At 41.3% G+C, this 24,919-nt stretch overlaps 1 protein-coding gene across 1 annotated transcript in view; it reads left to right on the forward strand.

Annotated features, from left to right (window-relative positions):
- The window catches only part of DHRSX (dehydrogenase/reductase (SDR family) X-linked), a 154,207-nt gene that overhangs the window by 4,486 nt on the left and 124,802 nt on the right, over positions 1-24,919 (forward strand). The window contains exon 2 of the mRNA XM_009331298.1: positions 11,275-11,371. Coding sequence (XP_009329573.1) covers positions 11,275-11,371 — 97 coding nt within the window. The remainder of the gene's footprint in view (positions 1-11,274; positions 11,372-24,919) is intronic.

Here is a 24,919-nt window from a genome sequence, read left to right on the forward strand (position 1 = left end):
TAAGATAAAGAAACGTTCTTGTTTTTTTGCTTCCGCCCCCCCCGCCCCGAGGTCTCTTTGTTGTGAAACAACCAGCCCAGCATTTACAGTCTTCTGAAATGAGGTTTCTACATTGCAGCTAGTTGTGACATTTACTCAGTTTGTAATGGAGTAACAGACTTTGCTGATTCCTGTTTTCTTTAGCATTTCAAACTCACCGTTATCACCCTGGTTTTTAGGTCAAAACTATAACCTAAATGCTAATTTTTCACAGTTAGGCATGAAATTTTAAAACCTGAGGAGTTCTGTGCCACATTTCATGCAGATAACTGTTCGTCAAGTTTTTTGAGATGGCTGGGACGTGGTCTTTCCGAGAGAAGACATTTTCTGACATTACTTACATTTCGCTTTACTTTCTATTTATGGCTTCTTACAAATTGATCACTGGATTTCTGAGCATGGTATGGAGAAATATTACATTTATTGGGGACTTTTGCAGGAGGGAAAAGTGTCTTTAAATGGCAAATGTTTGGTGAAACTGAAACTTTCCGCTGTTAGATTGGGAGTTACGCTGGGAAGGCTTTTGTATGCTCGGGGTATGACTGGGAGCAAGGACTTGAAATGGTTTCTTACATCCCAAGGGATGTAAACTATTCTGAGACGGAGCTGCATCTACTTGTTAGCTGTTTGTAAAAGCTTGGAGCCTGGACAATCTTTGGTTCCTGATACAGAATGAAAAAAAAATTTTCTAATGTCTCAAACTTTTGCAGGATGGGAAAATTCATTCTGCAGGTACTAGACTATGCAGAGCTATTTCCATTACCCCTATTTAAATCTCCTGGGATGAGCTCCTCTTTTTCATCTCTTATTTCACAACAGGAAAAAAATGTAATTACAGGATGACATGACTTCAAGAGCATTGGGAAGTTTTACATAAAATGACATTGCCTGAGGTATTGCACAGTTACATTTGCCCAGAGGGAGGGAGTATGGGAGTAAGTATCAGTAAATCTGTTCAGAAGGTAACCAGATGCTTTTTCTTGATTTAAAGATACACCTGTATATAACTTCCCTATCTTTAGTGTGACTGGAGTGAAAGAGAAGAAAGCCAAAGAGTAAGATTTAATAGGTAAATATATAAAAGGAATGGAAGATAAGCAGGGCAGAGAATACATGGCAGATGGAAATATGCCCTTCTCTATTCTTGTGATAGTGTTTTCCCATGTAAGAAATGATATGGGTAAATGGATCCTTTAAATATATGCATATGTAGGGAATGGTTACTTTCTTCTTGGAGCTAGTGTCAAGTTTCTTCTCCTGGTATTTTTAACAAATCCAGTAATCTTTCACATGCAGGCTGTGGCTGTCCAGTACGCTGTCAGGGATTATCAGGATTTCTTCATATTATTGCAACAACTGTCTTGCCCTTATTTCACAAAACCCCGCGTTCGATTTTTGTGAAGTGCCTTTTATGAGGGAAGCCGGGCCTCCTCACGTATTGACCGCCTCGGCTGAGCCGAATTAGCACTGTGCCCTTCAGCTGCCGCTCCTGTCAGAGCGCGGTGGTGTCCCGCACGCCTCTTGTATCAGGCTGTACGGCAGCAAAGCCCTCTCTTCTCTTCCAAGCAAAGGCGGCGTTTCATGGCCTCATCCGAGTCCCTAGTTGGCGTCTGTCCCCAAGACAAAATGATTCCATAGTGGAGCAAAATATGCCGTGTGTGGTGTAACGCCAGTGGGTAGTCCTGTGCCAAATATTCTTGCACAAGTTTGTCAATATGTAGTATCAGCCTTTGTCTGAAATATCCTTGTTCCTTGAGACCAGTGTTTCTCCAGCAAAAAAAGGGCTCAAGCCAGGAATAGCAAGGATGTTTAAGATAAGGACTAGTGTGTGATGGCAGAAGTTGCTCGATGCCTACCTGGAACTTGCAGAGTCGTAATTTCACTAATATAATTTATACTTGTAGATCTAAGGCAACTTTTCCATCTCTTACTTCTTTTTCTCTCTCTCTCCCCCTCCACCCCATCCCAGGGATCGAGTGCTCTCCTATTCCTACTCATTTGGTTGGGAACTTTACTCCCAGAGTGGGTTGTGGGCAAACCTGGATTCCTGATGAATTTTTAGCAGATTTTAATAGTGCACTGTGGTATTTCCCAACTGTCTGATTTGTATAATGGTGCTTTCAGTCTATCTATTTGGCACTCATAAAAATTAGATTCAAATCTCTTATCTTTAGATGAGTTTTGGCTAAAGGAACAAAGTACCGGAGAATGGCAAACATGGCCAAAAGTGAGATTTAGGACTCAGGAACTGCACCCTCCCTTCTACTTTGGCTTTCTTTTACCTTAGGGCAGCTCCATATTTGTTGGGATCAAATTTCCTAATATCTCTCTGCCAAATCAGCCTGAACTTGTATTGTAAAAAGATCAGATATATGCTTCATCAAACTGTTTTTCAATGCAGCCTTGTTTCCCATTGTCTTAGATAAACCCAATTCAGAAATGGCAAGAAAACTTCCCAGATTAACCACCCTCTTTAGTTTTCTTCATTCCCAGCCTCTTCCCTCTTGGGGAGGCAACATTCAGTTTTTTTTCATGTGCTCAATGAGCCTGAAGCAGAAGGTCTGCGCAGGGTTTATTGGAGGAAAATGTTCTTCACAGTCAGAGCAAAGACAGCTTAAATCAGTTTGGAAAATTACCATCTGTATTGTTTTTGAAAACTGCAATTATCTTTTTCTCTGTGCAGCCCTTCTGACAAGTATAGCAGCATCACAAAGTCCAGGATCAATATTACTGAGGATCCTATTTGACAAATAAACCAAAAGCACTCAGGCTGTAGTTGAAAGATGCGTGAAAATGCAGCTTCCCTTGGCTCTGGTAACCAAGCAGGACTTACTCACTTGCAAACACTCCAGTCATGCGCTCTAGAAAACACAGCACTGAAAATACATGTGCAAGTGCAGAGCAAATATTTTTCAGATGACTGTGGCAATAGCTGTAGCTTACCTTTCTACCAGTCTGTGGTTACAATGCCTTGACTTACACCATCTTCCCCACACCAAACCACGGTTGATTTGCATCTGTAAGTAGCAGGAGGCCAAGCTGTCTATGCAGGTCTCCTCGCTGGACCTTTTTTTGCCTTGAGGACAATACCACCATGCAGAGATTTATGACTGAGGTGTATTAAATTGCTTAGAGATGCGTCTCTGTCAGCTAAATACTTGGAAGTAGGGGGGAAGGTGAAGAGAGGGGAACGAGTGTTGAAGCACTTGAAAATGAAAAAAAAAATGACCTCTTCTCGACAAAAAAGCTTTCTTTTTCCTGTGTCTTTGAGAATCTAATACTCCCTTCTCTTTCCCCTTCCACACCCTGCCTTCTGCACACACTTCTCCCTTTATCTACATTTGTCCTGTCTTTCCAAGAATTACTAGAAGAAATGCAGACAGGTGTGTCATGCAAATGAAATTTTCAGTGCAGCTTTCCACCCCCCTTCCCATTGTTGCTAGAGAGATCTCTTATCACAGGACTTTGATTTTTGAGTGCCAAAAGCTGTTGCTCTGAAAAGCTGCCTTATTTAGGATATCATTATTTTTCTTTAGCAAACAAAAAAATATTTCTTTCAGTCCTGTAATGCTGGTGTAATAACTCTCTTCTTACTACTGTGCCAGTTGATCTTGCATCTTTTTTTAATATGTGGATTTCTTTTACTATAGTTAGGTCTTGCTGTGGATGCTGGTGCTCCAATCTTGTGATACTGAAGTCTAATAATACTTGTTGCTATCTAATACCTCCCAAGGCTCCACAATGTGTTCATGAGATGAAAAATAAGAGGGAGGAGGAGCTATTCTGCTTATTAATCCTTTGTAGTACGGCTTTCCCATGTGTTAAATGAGATATCCGGGGACGAGTCCTGGAGTCGATTTTGGGAACTTCTATTTCTGGCTTGCCAACTTTCCTGCAAATGTTATCACTTTGTCCCTATAAGCAAGCTGGCATGCTTGTCAAAAAGCTAAACAAATGCTATAACCTTACAGCAGGATTCAATTTGGGGTTTTTTGGGGGTTGTTTTCATTGGCAGTTAAAAAAATTTCATTAGTCTGGCTCAGCAGATGTTTGCTGCTAACTCTGAAGAGATATCACTTGTTCCCGTGTTGATGAGGTCGGGAAGGGATGAGGATAAACATTAGCTCCTTAGCTGGGTGAGCACGCTGCTTTTCTAGTTGGCATAGCTGCCGACTCCCCTGCTTTTGTGTCATTTGTTGCCTTGCTACACTTCAGCCATTTGTCTGGGCTTGCTGGATACCTGGTGCCTTGGCTTGAGTTACGGCACTGGTTGGGTTCCCAGGTGTCCAGGCAGCCCAGACAAATTGCTGCCGCTGGTCCTCTGACTGCCTCTCAATTTGGGGTTTTTTGGGGGTTGTTTTCATTGGCAGTTAAAAAAATTTCATTAGTCTGGCTCAGCAGATGTTTGCTGCTAACTCTGAAGAGATATCACTTGTTCCCGTGTTGATGAGGTCGGGAAGGGATGAGGATAAACATTAGCTCCTTAGCTGGGTGAGCACGCTGCTTTTCTAGTTGGCATAGCTGCCGACTCCCCTGCTTTTGTGTCATTTGTTGCCTTGCTACACTTCAGCCATTTGTCTGGGCTTGCTGGATACCTGGTGCCTTGGCTTGAGTTACGGCACTGGTTGGGTTCCCAGGTGTCCAGGCAGCCCAGACAAATTGCTGCCGCTGGTCCTGTGACTGCCTCTGCTGCGTGTGTGCGGGAGCTCTGCCCAATTGTGAAAATGTCCGCTTCACAGGGCATGGGCTGCATGTGTGTTCCCGTGTAGGATATCCCAGCCTGAAATATGGGGCATGCAGCTTTTATGTATTTCCAGCAATGGTAAGTGTGAATTATTGTTTGTTGGTTCATTGGCACGCAGCGTTTTAGGACCCGTGTGCGCCTTGTGCAATGGTTAAACAAGAAACTTGGTCTTACGGATGCCGGGGGTTTTGCTGTGGTTTTGTGAGCGGTTGTTAACGATCCGTCTTCCCTATCGGTAGCGATGTGGGAGGCTTCTTAAATTAGGTCTTCCCCTGGCTGCTGAAATTCTTACAGCCATCTGGCTGCTGCTGTTCCATTAACAGTACCTTGAGATACTATGCATTTGTAGGGACACATTTCCATGGTTTGGTTTCTCCTGCTGTTCTGGTTCAACACCTTTCCCTTCCCATGAGTAACACCAGGGCCAGCCTGTCTCCAGTACCTCCGTTTCCTCATGATTCCTGACTTTCACTTCTTCTGCAGAAGTAAAGTAAGACAACAGCTAGGAGGCTTGTCACCTAGCTGGTGCAAAATTCCAGTTGTGCTTGGAAACAGATTCTCTTCCTGGACAAATAAATCACCCTTACACAATGCATCCATTGATTCGAGGTACATTGGACCTGTTGGTCATGTGCCAGTGGATCTGCACTCTGCATGTAGGCATGACATTTGTTCATGAGTGGAAGGTCTGATGGCTTGCAACTGCTGAAAACCAGCAGGATACCTTTTCACAGAAGGACTAGTCAGGCTGGTTGCCACCTACCTGGTTTCCAGCCTTAAAAACCTTCAGTCTTGATTGCATATTGATGATCCTTGGGAAAGTGATAGGAAGCAGCAGAGGCAGAAAAGATTTTGGTGTGCAAATTTGGGAAGACCATTTGCACTTGAAAGACCATCTGCCCAGGCTTAGGACAGGTTTAGGACACGCAACTTTTCTGCTGGTGAAAGCTGGTGTCATACAAGGGGAAAAAAAAAAAAGATTTTCTGGTTTATTCCTCAGGACTGGAGTACCTGAAATTGTCCTCTGTTAGGATAGTCCTGGAATGACTTTTTGAGTCTGGACCCCGTTTACTCAGTTTCTGCCAAGACAGAAGGTTACAGAGATGTTACTGTAAGGCTCAAGCAAAAGGCTGTTGCTGAAAGCGGCATGGATTCCTCAGCGGTCTACTGATTGCCTCTCAGAGTAGCAAATTAATTGTTTTTCTACATCTGCTTTGAAAGGGATCTTAATGGCTATAATCTCAGCACTGCTACAGTGTAAATCAGGGAAAAAGAGTCAGAGTATTTTGGGGTAGGAAAAACTACTCAATAATTTGGTGGTAGACTGAACTATATGAATTCTTTAGACAACTAGAAAAACTCGATTGTGCCTTGTCCTGTGGTGTTAGATGAGGACTGACAATTACAGTTTGCCCTCTTTTTCTCACTCGGTGTTGCTATACAGGAACAGCTCCAAACTTGGCACTTGTTACTCTGTCATCAAACTAAATGTTCATTGTGGCTTCTTGTCTTCCCCCCCCCACCCCATCTGTGGTTCTGCCAGTTACCTTCAGGCATAATATTTGCATGTAAATTATTCAGTTATAGGAGGAAGGGAAAAAAATAACTGTTAGGATTTGTCTGTGGGGGTCTCTTCATCACAAATGCCACCGAAGTCCTGACGCCAAATGCCCGGTTCAGGAGGTTTGGGCAGGTCCCCAGCGTGGCGCCTCTCGGGTGGCCCCTCTGACCTGCTCTTTGGATGCCTTCAGCGGTGCTTGTCTTTCTTGCCTGATAAGGACTGGAGACTGATTCAGACAATCTAAATTCTGCCTTTGGCCTTCAATGTCTTAAAAAGAGGGTTTAATGAAGATATTAATATGGAGATACGATATTTTAATGTCCACATAACTCATAATGTTCCACAATGCAGATGCTGTATTAATAGGGTAGGGGATGGAACTTAGTAAAAATTTGATGTGATTTGCTCTTAATAAACTTTTAATACTTTTTTCTTCTTTTTTTTTTTTTTTTTTTCCTCAAACAGACTGTGTTTTAAAGATTACAGAATACCAAAGCAAGCAACTTTTAAGGGGAGCTCATCTTCTGGGGTTTGCATTGTCTGTGTTCACATAGTACATTTCTGCAAAGAAGAAAGTTTAATGCCTCTGTTTTGATTTGGCTACTTCAGTTGCCCCCATCGCTACCCCAGAGTTGAGATTTTGCCGGCAAGAACTGGCCATTGATATGGAAGTGGTCACTGATACGGTTCTGCAGTCTGTTTTATTTCTCTGTGGTCTTGGCAGTTGCAGAGACGTCTTGACAGCCATCTTTAAGAGTCCCTTGAAAATCAGTATTTTTAAAAATTACAGAATTGCCTTAAATTCTTCATAGTATCGACTGCGTGTGAGGATGTCTCTGCACATGGAAGTTACTTCAGATTAAGGAGAAATATATTTAAAATGACAATAATTATTTTAAAATAGCTTCATATGTGGACATATTTATTACAGAATAAATCTGCCTTATTCTTCTGCTTTAGCTTAATCCACTTGCAAAGTAGACAGGCTTATTTCTTCCAAATACATTGGGATGCAGGCAGAATCTTCAGCCTGGGAGAAGCCTCTCTCAGACTTTGGTGTGATAAAGCAGCACTTAAGGACTGCAGGCTGGTTTCTTCGAACACAAAGGGAAATTAACAGCTAGTGCTTGTTCAGGGGATTTCATTAGCACCAGGGCTGTACAGTTCTCATGTCCCACGGTGAGATCACTGGCATTATGCCTCTGTAATTTGAGATCAGTATCTACGTACTTACCAGGAGCAGAGGCAGAGAGAGAGCTGGGGTGTTTTAAATGAGGTGCAAGAAGCACCAGAGGGAACCTTCCCTGCGTGGCAAAGCCAGCCAGTCTCCACTGCCTCCAGTCTGGGGGGCTCCCAGCCTCCGGCCACATTCAGCTCAACCTCTCACACAAAATAAACCAGTATCTGCTGGAAAATCAGGCTGAGCCCAGGTCTGCTTTGAAAGTCTGATACTGGGTTTCATCGTGGAAGAGATGTTTTCACACTGAAAAGGTGGGTGTTTTGCAAGCTGTACCCGACAGTGGAGTTCTACTGGGAACAGGGCACCGATAGACTGCCTTTCACTGTAGTTGCCGATGTCTTACACACACAGCCTGGATTTGACCTTGTCTGCTTTCGTTGATCTAAGAACTAGCAGTGTCTCATTTTCATGGAGATTCATTTTACATTAAGGTATCTGTCTTCATGGAAACAGCACACCTTTTGTGCAGATTAAAATTAATTTAAGATTAATAAAATTAAAATTAATAATTGAGGGGGTTGTTTTGGGGTGTGTGTGGTTTTGTTTTTTTCAGTTTTTCTCTTTGTGTTTCCCATTTCGGATGAAGTGAGCCAATATACTGAGATGTGACATACAGTGTTGTGTCTATTCAAAACCATTTTCTGTGGAAGCTGTATACCATAGCTGTTGTAAATAAAACAGATACTGGCCATTTATCCATGTGTCTGCAGCCATCATTTCTCCCTCCCCGCGTGCTTTCTTAGGTCCTTGGAGCTGGCTGCTACAAACAGGCCTGTTCTAAAGCTCTCTGTAATATAGGATCTCACTGAATGCATCTCTGCAGTGGACTCTGTCTGTCTGTCATGCTTTTCATTGCAGGTTGGTAATGTACCTGACTTGAGTGGCTGTTGGGACCAAAAATTGTCCTTTTCTTTGCAGCCCTCATGGATACTTCAAAAGAAAATTACTTAGTGGACTTCAGCTCATGGTTTTGCCTTCTAGATGGCGTTTTGTTTACAAGTACATCTGCACTTGCCACACGCAGAATTCACACATGTAACTGTTGTGGCCAGAAATGGCCTTTCCTGCTTTAACACCAAGGCAATGCCAGTGCTCCTTGTGTGGATTTAAAGCTGTTCAACCCCTCAGGAGAGGCCTCAGAATGGGTTTCACAGCGTGGGCTCGGCTGGACGAAGGAGTATTTGCTTTGTAAGAGCTCCTTTTTCAGAGTCTTGAACTTTTTGAGCTAACAAACCTGAGCTGGGATGTAAGAACACTGGGTATTGGTGTGGTGAGGTTGTATGTAGCCTTTTTTCACACCGAAGTGCTAGAGTTACTTGTTGGTGAAACTACAGAAGCATCGCGGAGAACCCAGACCTGTGAATCTCTGCCAGAGATGGCTCTGAGAAGGCCCTTTTTGTGGACGTACGTGCTGTTTCCCTCCTCAGCATCCCATCAGTTCTGGGGCTGTTTTTGTTTCTTTTTCTTGTAGTTTCTGCCTTTGCCGTTTGTTTCAGATTTGTCTGCCATCTTGCAAAGAGTTTTGCCCACTTCCTGGTTAAGAGACCTGTCTCCTCTCAGCACGCCTTTTGTACAAGGCAACGCGTTCATGTTTTCATGTGTAAAATGCCACCCAAGTTGAACACTGGGCACATACTCCTCCCCCTTTTTAAGGACGCAAATCATTCAGACAGTGGTTTTCACTCCGTGGCTGAAAGGACTTGAGATTTTATGTCCCTGCCAAATTTCAAATGTATCCGGTCATGCTGAGGCACAAGGGCTGTTCACATAGAGGTGACAACAACTTGTGTCATACTAAGAACATTTATTTTTCGTCCTCTTTAAAATCTTTATCACCTGTCTGCAGTTTCAAAAACTGCAAAAACGTTTTTCTTTTCTTTTTTTTTTTTTCTGCTTCACTGACAGAGAACAGACCAGGAAAACATAATCTAAAAAGGCCAAGTCTGGTAAAGTAATAAACAGTTAAAAAAGACTACCTGGAGTGGAAAATTTTCCCAAGCATTTAATATCAGGTCTAGCTTTAATTTCTAGGCTTAACTATTGAAAAAAATGTGTGCATTTTACTTAGAGTTTGTTATGATAAATATTTGTGGTGGAAATTGCAAGACTGCTTTTGTAACTAACTTGAGCCCTTAGTGAAGTTTTATTTAGCTCAAATTATATGTATTAGGACACAACATGCATGGATATCACTGTAATAGGAATTAACTTTCAAACAATACTCACTCTGCATGGATGAGAAGAATCACATCATTACCTGAAGAGAACAGAAATTCCTGTGAATCATGCTGGAAAGAACTACGTATTTCAGAAAAGGTGAAATCTGGGTCCTTTTTGAAGTTGCTATGAAGAAAGCAAGTATCAGCACTAGTTCTGTGTTTCATAACCATATAAAATATGAGCTTGTGTTGTACAACAAAGCAATCCCCTAAAAACCTAGAAATCAAAATAGAAAGTCCTTTGATAGATGAAAGTCAGCATCTTTTTAAAATTCATTATCTATAACATTGCCTATGGACACTGCACCGTGGCAAAATGAAATGTTCAGCGCCGTTTTCCCTGTACAAATACCTAGCAGCTTCTTCTAAAAAGCAAACAGAAATTCACCTCAGTCGCCTGAAGACCACACGGTGCTTCACACAAAAGATTCGCCACCTCATCAAAAAATCATATGTGATATTTGACCTAACTCATGCCTCCCGCAAGCAGTTAAGTTAAAATGCCTTTGCTCTCCTTTGGTGGGAGGGCTCCCGCCATCTTGAAGGGGTGCATTGGGCAACCCGCGGCCAGCATGAGAGCTCACGGGTGGGATGGTGTCTGCCCCGCTGGGGCCATCCCAGCCACTTTTCAGCTCACTCGGTGGTCGAAGGGCTGCAGGAGGCGTGGGCCGTAGGTCTAAGCAGCCCCTAGCAGAGGGGGTTTGGGGAGTGTGCCCTACCTGCTGGGCTGTGTGTTGCTCTGGGTTGAGAAGCGCTTGTTGTGGTGGAGGCGGTATGGGGCCGGCCGCGGGCATCAGGGATGCTGGCTTCTGCGGGAGAGGGCTGGGGTGGGTGGGAAAAGCAGGTGGGGGTTTTCCTGCAAAAAATTGCCCCCTCCTTCCTTTGGGGGCCAGGACCCTGTGATTTGCAGCAAGGGAGTGCTCAGTTATGCAGGTAAATTAGGCCGACTGGCCCCTTCCCTTGGGATGCATCGTCTTTGACTGAGCTGTTTGCGGTTTCCCCCGTGTTACTGGTAGAGGCCTGTCCTTCGTCATTCAAGAAGTTTGCAGGATATTATGCTGCCGATTGGATTTTCTTCCCTGTATACATGAAGTAAACCATCCCTGAGCTGACTTGTAACAGCTGTCACCTTACTCTGTAACAAAGTTAAGGTGAAAATTTTAAAGGACAGATTACTGCAGGGTTACAAAATGCATGCAAATAGAAAGGAGAAACTTTCTGAACTGGGTGTTTGTCTTTTGTGTCATCAACTTCAGTCTTTCGTGAACTGTCAATACTGGAAAATTGTAATGCAGTAAATAATGGCGGATGCTCTGCAGTTTTTATTTCCACACAGAGTTTGCTTTTGAGATTGTTTACTGGCCCGGCTTGAGTGGTCTGTCAAGTGTATGCCTCTTTAAAATACATCTTAACTTCTTAATCGTGTTACTATTGGAAACTAACCTTCCATTATTTCTTTTTCTTCATATAGTTTTCCCAAAAAAAAGCTATAGTGACTGGAGGTGCTAAAGGAATTGGTTACCAAACTGTGAAGCATTTGGCACAACTTGGCATGCACGTTATAATAGGTAAAGTCATTATTTTCTTGATATATTTTTTGTTTCAGAAAGTATTTTTTTTTCTTTTAAGGAGTATTTTCTTTCCAGCATAAGTAAAGATATGGCAGGGGAAGGTGGGAGAGGGTTTTGCTAGCATTTAGCACAAATAAAGATTTGATTTGTTTTGCTTTGCAAGATCTTAAAGAAAAGTGGATGGGATTTTTTTATACAAAACTTGGAAGAGTTGGACTACCTTATATAAGAAGTAAACAATAAGGTCATGAAAAAGACTTAAAAATACGGGTATTACAAAAATATTTTATTATCTTGTTACTGAGGATGGACTATGCTTCAACGTTAGGGTGCGTGTGTTCATTAAGAAGAAAACTAATGAAAGCCTCGAAGGAATATTCCAGTGTGTAGTGGGGGATGATCCATGTTATAAGGACAGAGGAAGCCTTATAACTTCATCCATGTAAAAATTGCACATTTACTTCTCAGTTTGTCACTGTAGGTGGCCTTTGTAGGCAAGGCAAGGAAATAAATACCCTGAGAGATTCATTCGTGTCAGTCTGAGATGGGCTGGACAACTCACCTTCTGGAGGTGCCTGTTTCTCTCCATTGATAATAAAGAGTTTATAAGGTGACTGTATTAGTCTGAGACATCTGAAGTTAGGATAGGTGAATTTCTGTAAGAACTTTAACTAGATTTTTACCTAAAACACTGTAACTTTTACACCGTAAGGTCACTGAAGGTTGGTATTTCACAATACACTAGCAAGCTGGTGATATCATTTTATTTCGCTTTTATACAGAATGTGCTCTCTGTAAGTTTTGTATACCCATCTTTTGCAAAAAAACCCACAAAACAACAAAACACACCAAACAATAAACAAGAGCATGGTAGCCATGTATTTTTAGTCTAGTGCAGTCAGTAACACTAGTGGAGTCGCCCTGGAATCGTACAGGTGTAATGTGGAGTACCACTTACTCATATATGTTTTAACTGATGTGCCAAAACCAAGCATCTGCAAAAACGCAAACAGATGCTGCTATATGTAACTAGATGCTAGATGTAACTAATGAGCTAGATGTAGCTAATGATGCCAGCATTAATATTTCACTAAAGTCTCTTTTCATGTTTAAGGTGGACTGCAAAAATGTACTCAGTGGGAAAACAAAAAAGGCCAATTTTCTTCTCTTCTCATAGGGTCATGGAAGCATTGAACATTGCTACTTTTTTGAAGACTTATTTTATACCATTTAATGTTTAGGGTATTTCATGTAACAAAATTCAGTGTGAGATCTTTGGGAAAGGGAAGGTGTTATTTAATTACAAAATCTCTAAAGAAGCTGATTTTTTCAACGCACAATCACCCTTTCATAGATCTCATTCACTCACACTCACACCCATACTCTCACAAGCAGCAAGATGTGAGTGCTCAAATGGTCTGGTGAGCATCACTGGTGCAGTGTGGGAAAAGGTACGCCAGCTACTGAGTCCTTATCTTGTCTCTGTGGTTCACGGACCGATCTTTTATACCCTTTAGGAGTCATCAGCTCTTAGTACATTTTTCCTTGTCTGGAGTATATAGGCTATGTCTATAGCCTATCTTCTGTGTGGGCTAACAGGAAAAGTAATGGTAGGGGTAATATGCTGCCACCTGGACGTTATCCTCCTGGTGGCAGAGTGCATGGTAATCTGCTGGCAAGTCTTCTGTGCCATGGCCTTGACATAAACAACACAGGAACAGTGTCCTGGAAACATGTCCTTTGTTTTCAGTAAGGGGCATTCTTTTATCTCTCTGCTCTGCTGTTTTTTCTGGTGCTTACAGACACACACACACTCATTCACCCTTCAGTTGTACCAGCCTTAATATTTGCATTATGAATCTCTACAAATGTAAATTAATGAAATTAATTATAGGAAGCATTTGATGAGTAAGATTTTCAACTGATTCAATTCTTTCAGGCAAACTCTGACCTAAACACTGAGCCTGGTGAGTCACAGCCATCTTTGCCTGTGAAATTCTTCAGAGCGAAGAAGCCCTGTCAGTAGAATGGGTAGTCTCAGGCTTTGTTCCAGCTGCAAGATTAAAACAGTCTTGAAAGCACATTAAATGCAATGACCTTCCATCCTTGTTGCTAACTGTTGGCCCCAAGTGTCCAGAGTATGCTTAAAATACCTGCTGGCATATTGGCATGCGTTAGCACGTTCAGCTTCAGGCCACGCAAGCAAAGCTTTAAGCCTCAAATAAGACAGCAAGTGTGCTCAAGCTTTCTACTCTGGAAATATTTTCACCCTATGTTTGTATACAGGCATGAATTTACATGACAAAAGTGTGGATGTTGTTAGGTGAATTTGGGCTTGCAAGGGAGACTCGTGTAGCTCACAGATAATCTTGCCCATTCACTCAATGCTTCTTTCCCACCACAGGGACTAAGTAATGGGAATATTTAGCAATAAAGAATGATATCCCTGCAGCGGGCAAATGAGTCAAACCTGAATGTCTGATGTGAAGATGATTCACCATTTGTGGTGGATGTGATTTTGACTCCATTTGAGATTTTAGAGGGGTAAATGTTTGAAGTAACTTACTTTTAAATCCAATCTACCCGTGGAATGAGGAAAACAAATAAGTAGAAAGCATGTTACCTTGTGGAACATGAATAGTCAGCACATGAAAAGGCAGTGTGCTCCCTCAGAGCGTTTTCAGCGAGCGGTTGCACAGCGCTTTTACAGCTTCTTCCTTTCCAGTCTCAGCACTGGTGCACAAGACTCCTTTGTCCCACCGATGGTCTCCCTCTGCGGATGCTGCTAGCCCTGCCTCAGCCTCTCACTGAGAAAAAGGTTGGCATGAATGCTGGAATGATGCAAGTAATTTTCTACGGGTTTGTTTGATAGATTTCATTGAGATTTTTTGCCAAGCTGCAATAGCATTACTCACAGTGAGCAGGGCTTTTACTTCAGAAAAATCTCATGACGGACAGCTGAGACCCCTAAAAGTTACTGCCAGTAGTGAGTCTTCAGAGTCAAGCCACAGCAGGAGCTCCTGCTCCCTCCTACACAATTTAGTACTTGATAAATAAGCTTGCAATTTCGTTTTCAGAGAGAGAAGGTAAATGACACTCTGTTTTTGGGACCTACTGACCAGTGACTGATATTGAAGATGGTGTTTTGTGTGCACTTACAAATAAATATGCTCTTAACAATAAGGACATTGAAAATCAAGACATCTTGGTCATTTTTATGACCCTCCAGCTAGGTTCAGCTCTAGTTCACAGTGTTGGCCACAGTTCTGTGGGTCTGAATTTAGACTGACTAGAAGCGTAAACTCTTCATATTCCTTGACCCCTATATTCCATATGGGGTTTAATTTTAAGAGGATTCTGTGACTGCATGTTAAAATTGTTGGTTAATATGGTCCATAAACCCCATATTCCACTGGGGTTTAATTTTAAGAAGGTTCTGTGAGTGCATGTTAAAATTGTTGAAGAGAATTGAAAAGAGAGCTTCAGTTTGACTTTTCCTTTTTTTCTCAGTACCTTAATGAAAGAAGGCTGGAAAAAAAGTGTGATAATATTTAATATAGAAGCTTTGATAATCCTGTCTGTTAGTGGTGAATGAAAATCTCCAGCTTGACAATGTTATACGTATGCTGCTTGGTATAAAACAACAGGTTCAGGACAGTGTAATCAGACTTTGGTGTCTGAGTATATCAGTGTCAGAGTTTTCTAAGACAGGCTCACATTCTGAAGGAAACAGTCTCCTTATATTTATATGAATGTATATATATTCAAGTGACTTATTTGAGCCATGCAGTTTTGGCATAAATAAACGTAGTTCCATCACCAGACTCAGCACTTCTGTGTGACCTCTGTAAGCCCTGCAGGAGACCAAGCAAGAGAGATTTCTGTCATCTCTTTTATTCACATTAGTTTCCAATTTTCAAGATGGACTCTCCGCACTATAAATCAGACAATTCTTATATTGCATAATACTACAAAGTGACTTTAGAAGGATAATTAAACCCTATCAGGATGGTGCAATTGTTCATTTTCAAAGATGGTTTGATTTAATTTCTATTACTGAAAATTTATATGGGATACTTTAATAGTCTTTTCTCACTATACATAGACGTAGGAGATAAGCTTGAGTTATACGTTTTTCTATAAAACTATTTATCTTCCTAATTTTAGCCAGGTTTTGTTAGGCCTGAATGAGTTGTAGAGTTAGTCAGGAAGTGTCAAAATGTTACCAGCCTTTTAAAAGTGGGTGATGGTTTCCTTTTTCTGGTATGAACTGAGAAAATGCATGCGGATTGCCTTGTAATTGTCATTCAGTTCAGTTTTTAACATATCAGTACACTGTAATCAGGGTTATTGTCCTGGTTTCGGCTGGGATGGAGTTAATTTTTGCCCTAGTAGCTGGTACAGTGCTGTGTTCTGGATTTAGCATGAGAATAATGTGATAACACACCGATGTTTTAGTTGTTGCTAAGCAGTGCTTATACTAAGTCAAGGACTTTTCAGCTTCCCATACTCTGCAAGCGAGGAGGTGCAGAAGAGCTGGGAGGGAGCAGAGCCAGGACAGCTGACCCAAACTGGCCGAAGGGATATTCCGTATCACTCCATACCATATGACATCATGCTCAGTATATAAGCTTGGGGGGACTTGGCCGGAGGGCAGCGATCGCTGCTCGGGGACTGACTGGGCATCGGTCAGCGGGTGGTGAGCAGTTGCATCACTTGTTTTTCCTGGGTTTTGTTCCTCTCTCTCGCTTGTTGTTTTCCTTTTCATTACAATTTATTATTATTATTATATTTATTTCAATTATTAAACTGTTCTTATCTCAACCCACGAATTTTCTTACTTTTGCTCTTCCAATTCTCTCCCCCATCCCACCGGAGGGGGGAAGAGTGAGTGAGTGACTGTGTGGTACTTGGTCGCTGACTGGGGTTAAAGCACGACAGTTATTAAAAACTCCACCTGCAGTGCTCTCTGTTGTTTATACACTATGCGAGTGCACGCAGCCACACAAAGCCTTCCAAATCAGTAAGAATTTTGTCAAGCACTTTAGTCTCTAATCACTGTTTGAAGACTGTCACTACCCTTGCTTTAAAAAGACTTTTTTCTTTTTAAAAAATATATTTGTTTATGTTTATTCATTTTGAACATTTCACCTCTAAAATTTATGGGTTTTTTTGATAATGAACAAACTCATTATGGCGTTCCTTCGGACATTTGAAACTATTATTAAAATAGTGACAAACATCTGAAAAGACACTTAGAGCACAAGAATTCTCTTTTGGGCAGTAATCTTAAGTAGAAATGTAACTCAATCAACTGTGCAGGTGTATTGCATAGCAAAAGACTGATTAACTGAGCTCAACCGTCATGTGGATGAGAGATATTTGGTTTGTTTGGATTTCTAGAAATCTTAAAGCAAAATTACTTAAGGCTCTTAAGGACACTACACAGCTCAAAGGATAAGTACAAATGTCATTACATTCATACAATAACATTGCATGTTATGACAGAACATAGACGTAAATGTTTATTTTCTTAATAGAGAGGGTGTTACCACTGGAGTTCAACAGGGATGTGTGTTAGAACCCATGCTTTCAACGTATAATTTTAGAGGAGGAGCTAATAGTGAAGTGACAAGTCTTTCAAATTGTATTAGATTACTCAGGGTAGTAAAGACCAGCGATGTGTGTGAAGAATTGCAGGAAGGCCATAAGAAGCTGAGTGTTAAAAGGCATGTGCAATTCAATGTAGAAAAAAATGGAGTGATGGACATGGGAAAAAATGGGGGACATGGGTGTTGTGGTTCAACCCGGCAGGCAGCTGAACACCACACAGCTGTTTGCTCACTCCCCCCACCCCCATCCTGCAGTGGGATGGGGGAGAGAATCGGGAAAAATGAAAAGTAAAATTTGAGATAAAGACAGTTTAATAGGACAGAAAAGGAAGGGAAAATAGTAATAATAACAATGATAAAAGAATATACAAAATAAGTGATGCACAATGCAGTTGCTCACCACCCACCAACCGATGCCCAGCCAGTTCCCAAGCAGCGGTCCCTGCCCCTCAGCCAACTCCCCCCAGTTTATATACTGAGCATGAGGTCATATGGTATGGAATAGCCCTCTGGCCAGTTTGGGTCAGCTGTCCTGGCTGTGCCCCCTCCCAGCTTCTCACTGGCAGGGCATGAGAAGCTGAAAAGTCTTTGACTAGTGTAAGCACTGCTTAGCAACAACTAAAACATTGGTGTGTTATCCACATTATTCTCACCCTAAATCCAAAACACAGCACTGTACCAGTTACTAGGGCAAAAATTAACTCTATCCCAGCTGAAACCAGGGCAATGGGGAAAAATCTTAACTCCAGAAAAAGAAATGATGGGTTCTGTGTTGACCGTTATCACTTTGGAGGAAGATCTTGGGGCTTCATAGACTGCTCTATGAAAACTCAGTGCTCAATAGCTTGCAAAAAACAAAACGAATATTAGAGATTGTTAGAAAAGGAACAAACAAAACAGTGTGAGTTTGTCACTGTGTAAATCCTTCGTGTGCCAGCACCTTAAATGCTGTGTTGAGTTCTGGTCTGCACATTTCAAAAAGTACAACATAGAAATTGAAATGGTTTAGAGGAAAAAAGCTTATCACAGATATGGAGAAGTATCCTTATGAGGAACAACCAAGTGGGCTTGGAGTCTTCAATCTGAGAATGTGGTCTGTGACAGGTAACCACTGCTCACTCTCTTTTCTAAAAGACGTATGTAAAATGAACAGCTAAAAAGATGCAGTGCTTATGAATAGTATGGAGATTGTTACAACCTCAGTATAAATACAGTACCACCCATCAGAAAATAAATTAAAACAGTCTAAAACAAGCTGCTGTGATTAAAAACAAAATCCCTCAATAGCATAAAAGTATTTCTGGACTAGTATCTTCTGCGTAGGACCTTAATTCATCCTTAGTACAGGAGAAGTGTAAGGTGGGCAAATGTTACTGTTGGGCAGTTTTAGGAAGGACGTTGTGCATAGTCCAGTGAGTGTGATTTTGCCTGAAAATGCCTGAAAATGCCTGAAAGAAGAGCTGGGCATTGTAAAAAATACAGAGTTAAATATGTGATGATAAATTTTGGAAGAGTTAGTGCAGTTTTTCTAGACATTTATTTTATTTATTCATTAAACATTTATTAAATGCTTTGAAGAATTCAACAACCATGTGAATTAATTTAATCTTGATTTTCAAAAGCTTTTGGCAAGGTTCATGCCAAAAGATTTTAAAGTGGCTAGCTTGTCTTGAGATAAGAGAAAGATCTTTTGTAGATTAGTAACTGATTAGGAGACAGAAAACAAGATTTAGGAATTATTTGCAGCTTTGGGATGGAGCAAAGGGACTCTTGATCCCATAGGCATATGTTCAGTACATTTATAAAAGACAAAAAAAAGGGTGAACAGTGAGATGGTGCATTTTGCACAAATGTGTTTAGAATAGTCAATTTGATTTGACTATTGATAATTAAGGGATTTGAGCATCTGACATACAAGGAGAGGCTGAGAGAGCTGGGACTGTTCAGCCTGGAGAGGAGAAGGCTCAGGGGAACCTTTTCCATGTGTATAAATACCTGACGGGGACAGCAATGAAGATGGAGCCAGGGTCTGCTCAGTGGTGCCTGTGACAGGACAAGAGGCAATGGGCACAAACCAAAAAGCAGGAAATTCCATTTAAGCGTAAGAAAACACTTTTTTACATTGAGGGTGGTCAAACAGGCTGCCCAGAGAGGTTTTGGTGTCTCCATCCTTGGAGATACTCAAAACCTGACCATGGTCCTGGGCAACCAGCTGTAGCAGGGGGGCAGGACTGGATGGTCTCCAGAGGTGCCTTCCAGCCTCAGCCATCCTGTGATCCTGTGAAATCTTAACTACCATGAAGAATGGGGAAGAATCTCACAATATTGAATGACTGGGTTTTGAAGGGATGGATAAATATTGAGTGTCAGTAATGCAAATACTGCATATGAGGGAAAAAAACATATATTTACAAGAGTAGGATCTAAGCTACCACTCAAAAAAAAAAAATTGTGATTTACTGTTGAAAGCTCTCTGCAGAACATCTTCAATATTCAACGCCAGTCAAAAAGGCAAACAAAATCTTGTTACTTAGCAGGAAAGAAGATGAAAACAGCACAGGAAGCGTCCCTCTTCCTTTGTATGAATCATTGGTTCATCCTGTTGTGAATACTCAAAAGGAGTCTGGTAAAACTAGAAAAAACGAGAGAGGAATGGTGAGGAGGATGGGATGGCTCTGTGCTAATAAACAAAGGTTCTTCCACTTGTAAACAGCTGACTGAGGTGTGATGTCCAGCAATTATGAATGGTATAGAGAAAGTGAATGAGAAGTGGTTATTCTCTGTCTTATTGTACACAAAGTAGAGAACATTCAACAAAATAATAAAAAGAAAACCCCACCACTGAAGCACAACCTTTTTAATGTAATTAAATGTGTCACTAAATCACAGAGCTTGTTGTGGCCACCCAGAACCCTTTGGTGGCCAAGTGCTTCAATGAATTGAAAGTGCAATTAGATGAAGTAGTGGAGGTAGGTTCACTGAGAGGCTAGGTGTGACCTTTGATTCAGGAAATCTCTGGAACTTCTTGCTACTGGGAGGGTGTATTGGAAAACATGACTCCTAGGCTTAAGGCTGTCACTTATACTTTTTCCTTAAGCACCTGCTATGCGTTATTGTTGGAAACAGGGCACTTGTCTTGATGTGTCTTTGGTTTGATAAACAGGGTCATTCTTAACTTCTCGTTGGAACAGTTGGGTTGCTGAAACCTAGGGCAACAATGATGATTTCTTCTCTCTCTGCGAACTGACTTCCTCCTCCTTACTCAGTTTTGCTTCTTTTCTCAAAGGAACGGTTACAATGATATTTTTGCCTTTCATGTCAAAAAGGCATGTATTTAATTGTGACTGCTGTATGATGCACTGAATGACAAAGGACGCCTGGTACCGCTAGACATAAGGAAACTTTGTATCACTTTCTCAATTTTTTTTTTATACCAGGTCACATCTTTGGAATTGAGCAGCTACCCAAAGGTGTGCCACAAGCCACCCATGCTAAGATCTATAGCTTCTGCCAGTCTTGATCTCTCACAGCAGAAAGGATGTTAGCAATGGATTAGTGCAGTGGAAGAGCTGCCTAGTTTCACTAGCAGCCACAGCTGATCATGCATAAGGAATATCCCCTAACAGCCTCCCCCACCCCCGAGTCTGAAGCTGCTGGCTCTGCTTGGAACAGGTTATTTCAAAACATAGCACTTACAGCTAGGGCTCACGAGGAAGTCATGACCCAGGAGACACATTTACCTGGGTTCCCCAGTCCCCGTCCACCTCCCAAAGGCTCGAGACATTTCTGTACTTGCAGAACAGGAGTAGGAATACCTGGCTTTACTGAATAACAAATTCATGACTTGAAAGTTTTATGGATGAGACCCAAGATCCATATTCCTTTTTCCTAAACAAGATTTATTTTTTTTTATTAAAGTCATTATCAATTTCTTTAAAAAACACTCATATTGTACTGAGTTCAAATTTCTCATCCTCAGAGCTTTTTGGGGGCAGTCATTCCTCTCTCTTAGGCACATGCTATTTGTTATGCAGTGCCATGCCCACTCACAAAATCATAATCCTCATAACACCAGCTGATAGGACTTTGGTTTTTTTCTTGAGGCTTTGGGTGCCCTTGCAAGCCCCGTCTTCAGGCTGGCACTCCAATGAAATCAGTTCCCCTTCAATCATAATGAGGATTATGCTACTCTGAGGAGGCACCTTAATTAAAATTTCCAGTTGGAATCTTTTTTATATTCTGTTGCACAAAGACACCTAACCATCACCCCCTGCAATTCCTTCATCAGGTGGTATACATTTATATAGAATTTATTACCATACCACCAAGCTTCTCTTGGTAATACACATATGCATTAGAGTTCATGGGCACCGCTTCTAAACTCGGGTTACTTGAAATGATCGGGGGGAGTGAGGAGGGCCATGGGGCAGGCTGAGAACCCTGGAAAGTTGTTCATCGTTTCAGGGATTAACTGATGTGTAATTACGGCTAAATAAGACAAGGGATGAGCGTTTATCTCAGGTAGGCAGGTTTCCCCAGGCACTGGTGAATGAGGGGGTCGCACTTGCCAGAGGCTGGGGTGTGTGGGGAGGGCTGGGAGGCAATGTGCCGGCACGGCTGCCCTGCCGCCGGGCGGCTCGCCCCTGCCTCCCCTCCCGGGGTTTGCCGCAGCAGGGTTTATCGCAGGCTGAGGGGTGCCTTGGTGCACAGGGTGGCTCTCGAGCTCCAGGCTGGAGGGGTTGGGTGTTCCTCTGGACCACCGTGTCCTGGGTGGTTTGCCTCTTCTCGGTGTTCCTCTCAAAAAGTATTTGTGTTTCCTTTTTGTGTTACCTTGCTGAAAGTCGGGAAATTCTCCCCCTGGTAACTTTGGTAAGCGAGGGCTTTTTGGATTTGTGGGTTTATTCTCTCCAGGCAGCCTTAAGCTTTACGGGCTGTATCATTGTTCATAGACTATTTTAAATTTCTTTATAATGCCCTGCAGTACGTTCCCTTGAAACGTCAAGATTGCAAATTCCGATTTTTGCCAAACACCAATTAGAAGAGATCTTGCTTTTTTATCAGGATCAATTTTGTACATAAATTATGAGCATGAGTAGTAATTATTCTTTTGGAGAGATTTTCACAGTCAAAGAAATTAAAATACTGTATAAAGAATACATATAGATGTATCAGGACCCCTTAACTAGCGATAGTGTAAATGTTTCCCAGCTGTGCTGGGTTTCTATGGGCTGTGTTTTTGCCATCCTTATTCAGGCTGAGCAATCCTCTGTGATAATTCTGTTGAAATCCCTGAAATAACTTTCGGAGTTAGGATCTACTTAAGTGATTAAGATGACAGAGCCTGACCTTTAGGGTAAGATCCAAAGCCTATTGCTGCTGATAAGAATTTTTCTATGTACTTCTGTGGTGGCTTTAGATCAACGTGCTTTGACTTGTGGCGTTTGTGTTGATGAATGTTGAAGAGGAGAGTCAATTTTTTGACTAAAAGTTGTATTTAAAAGTATTTTACATCTTTTTTTCCAACATGAGTTTCAGTATTTTACTAAGAATTAGAATTTTTCATGCCATTAAAATGACATCTTATTTTATACAGGTGCATCCATTCAGACTTGAATGTATTTTTATGTTATTAGTTTTATTTTCAGAATTTCTTGTAGTCAACATTGTTATTGAATCAGTCTCACCTGAATTTTTCACTATTCTGTGGGGACTAAGTAGAAGAAAAACATCAGATAGGGCACTGAACAGCTTGCATAAACAGATACAGTTGCTTGAGACAACTATATCTATTTTGAGTTCCCAATAGACACTTTAAATTAGCATGAAAAGCAAGATTATTATGGTTTTGGGTACTTTGATGATCTAAGCTCTCAAGACATTGAGTCCCTTTTTCTCAAAGCTTTTGCCCAGATTCCCTCACCGCATAAAAAACCATAGTCTGTCTTCCCTTTCTTATCCTTCCCTCCAGACCACTTGAATCCAGAGTAGGCAGATCTTAGGCTACAGATGCTTTAGCGCTTGAAATGGATAAATCCTGGCATGGATAAATTCTGGCATGTCGAACGTATGAAAAGTATGGTGAATCATTGGCAAAAAGTCCAGCCAGAGGATTCTCCTGTGTATCACAAAGTTTTCTAAAGAATCACTACCAATATGCTACTGAGGATCTAAACCAGCTGACGGTGGTAAGAATTTGACCCTCGTATAGGAAACTGTCCCCCTCCTTAGTTTAGAGTGCTGTACTCCTGTTCAGTACACTTGAAGGTTGTGCCCTTTAGTGACCCATCGTCATCAAGAAAATACAAATTATTTCTGATTTTTCCCAACCTGAAGCTGATTGTGTTAGCTTGGTGACTTTAAAAGTATTTTTTGAATTTTGAATAATTAACGTAGCACTTAAATGAGGGTTGTTCTTTTTCATGCCTACCGCTCACTTTGCTTAGAGGATCCCAGAAGGATGTACTAGGAGAGAAGCAGTACGACAGTGCAATGTCCCTTTCCTCTCCTACCCATCCTCAGCAAGGGGATGCTGATCTCTTTAAGCTAACTCAGAAGCGTAGATTACTCTCCCAGTCTTACGGTATCTTTCTGATATATGTGTCTTTGAACTCTTTATAAAGATTTTGGTCATTTCTTCAATGTCTTTATTCTTTCTTACTGATTTTCTTTGAAAGAAGTATTTCAAAAGCCTCTATTACAGTAGCGGCTTTCGCTGAGGCTTTTTCAATTTTGCGATACTCCAGCCTCCAGAATCTGGTTTTCAAACTCTCTGTTGAATCAGGCTGGAAACAGACATTTGAAGTGACTGTTTAGCAAAATAATTATTTTTTCCCAGTGGACTAGAGTGAAAAATATGCAAATATGAATAAAATAAGCTCATTTGGAAGGCACTGAGCTTTAATGAATAACCATTTATATAACAGCAAAATAAAGCAAATTAAAATTTGTTGTGAACACAAACTCTTTTAAAAGAACAAATTAAGTGAACATACTGAGAGTTAAATCAAGACACTGGAGGCTTTAATAAGCCTCTTCTCTGCATGAGGAGTGCTGAATGAAAGAGGAATCAAATAAGACCTTCACAGAATTGGCACCAAAGTATTTTTGTTTCTAGCTTAACTCTATCTGGCATAATAACACACTGAGTTTGAAATCTTACTCTAGTACATCACTTGAGGTGAAACAGTGAGGAAGACTGATCCATTGCCCATAACCCCTGTGCACAGATTTCCCCAGAAATGGCAGTTTCACTGGATGGTTTGTTTGTTGATGCTGCATCTGTATCTGGAAATTAGGATCAAGCTGAATGTTTCTGTTCTGTACAAGGCTGGATGGTTTTAAAGGGGAAAAAAAACCAACAGCAAGAAGAAAATACTGCAAAAGTCTGCTTTGGGTTTTTTTTTTTATTTTCTTTCTTTCTTCGTCAGTCTGAGCAATATAATTCCATAGTTAATGGAATTTATAGAGAACAGTTTTAGACCAATATGACTCTAGGTTTTATGTGAGAATTATTTTCTCTCCAGTATCTGCAACGCTAAATGTCTTTATTTTGGCTACATTTATGTAAATATTGAGTCTTCTTGCATATCCTAAAAACAAAGATGTGTTGCAAATCTTTTTTTTTTACTGCAGAAGCACAGCAAAACCTCCATCTTCCAAAGAATGCATTAGCCTACCTCCTCGAAGTGGTCAGGTTGTCCCAAAAATTTCCATTCAGTGCTCTAAGCCTTCAGCTCATGCAGCTGATGGATGAGACATGATCGATCTCAGAGGGCTTCCTCCCACTTTTTGAACACATTCTCTGTGAGATCAAATGAATCCAGTTTAATAGCACTATAAAGCATGTCCTAACATCCTAAAGTAAATACAAGCACCTACCAACTAATGTGAGCAGGAGGTTGAACCAGATGACCTCCTGAGGTTGCTTCCAACT

Source organism: Pygoscelis adeliae, unplaced genomic scaffold (genome assembly GCF_000699105.1).
Source record: "Pygoscelis adeliae isolate BGI_AS28 unplaced genomic scaffold, ASM69910v1 Scaffold149, whole genome shotgun sequence".
In the NCBI taxonomy this organism is placed as follows: Eukaryota; Metazoa; Chordata; class Aves; order Sphenisciformes; family Spheniscidae; genus Pygoscelis; species Pygoscelis adeliae.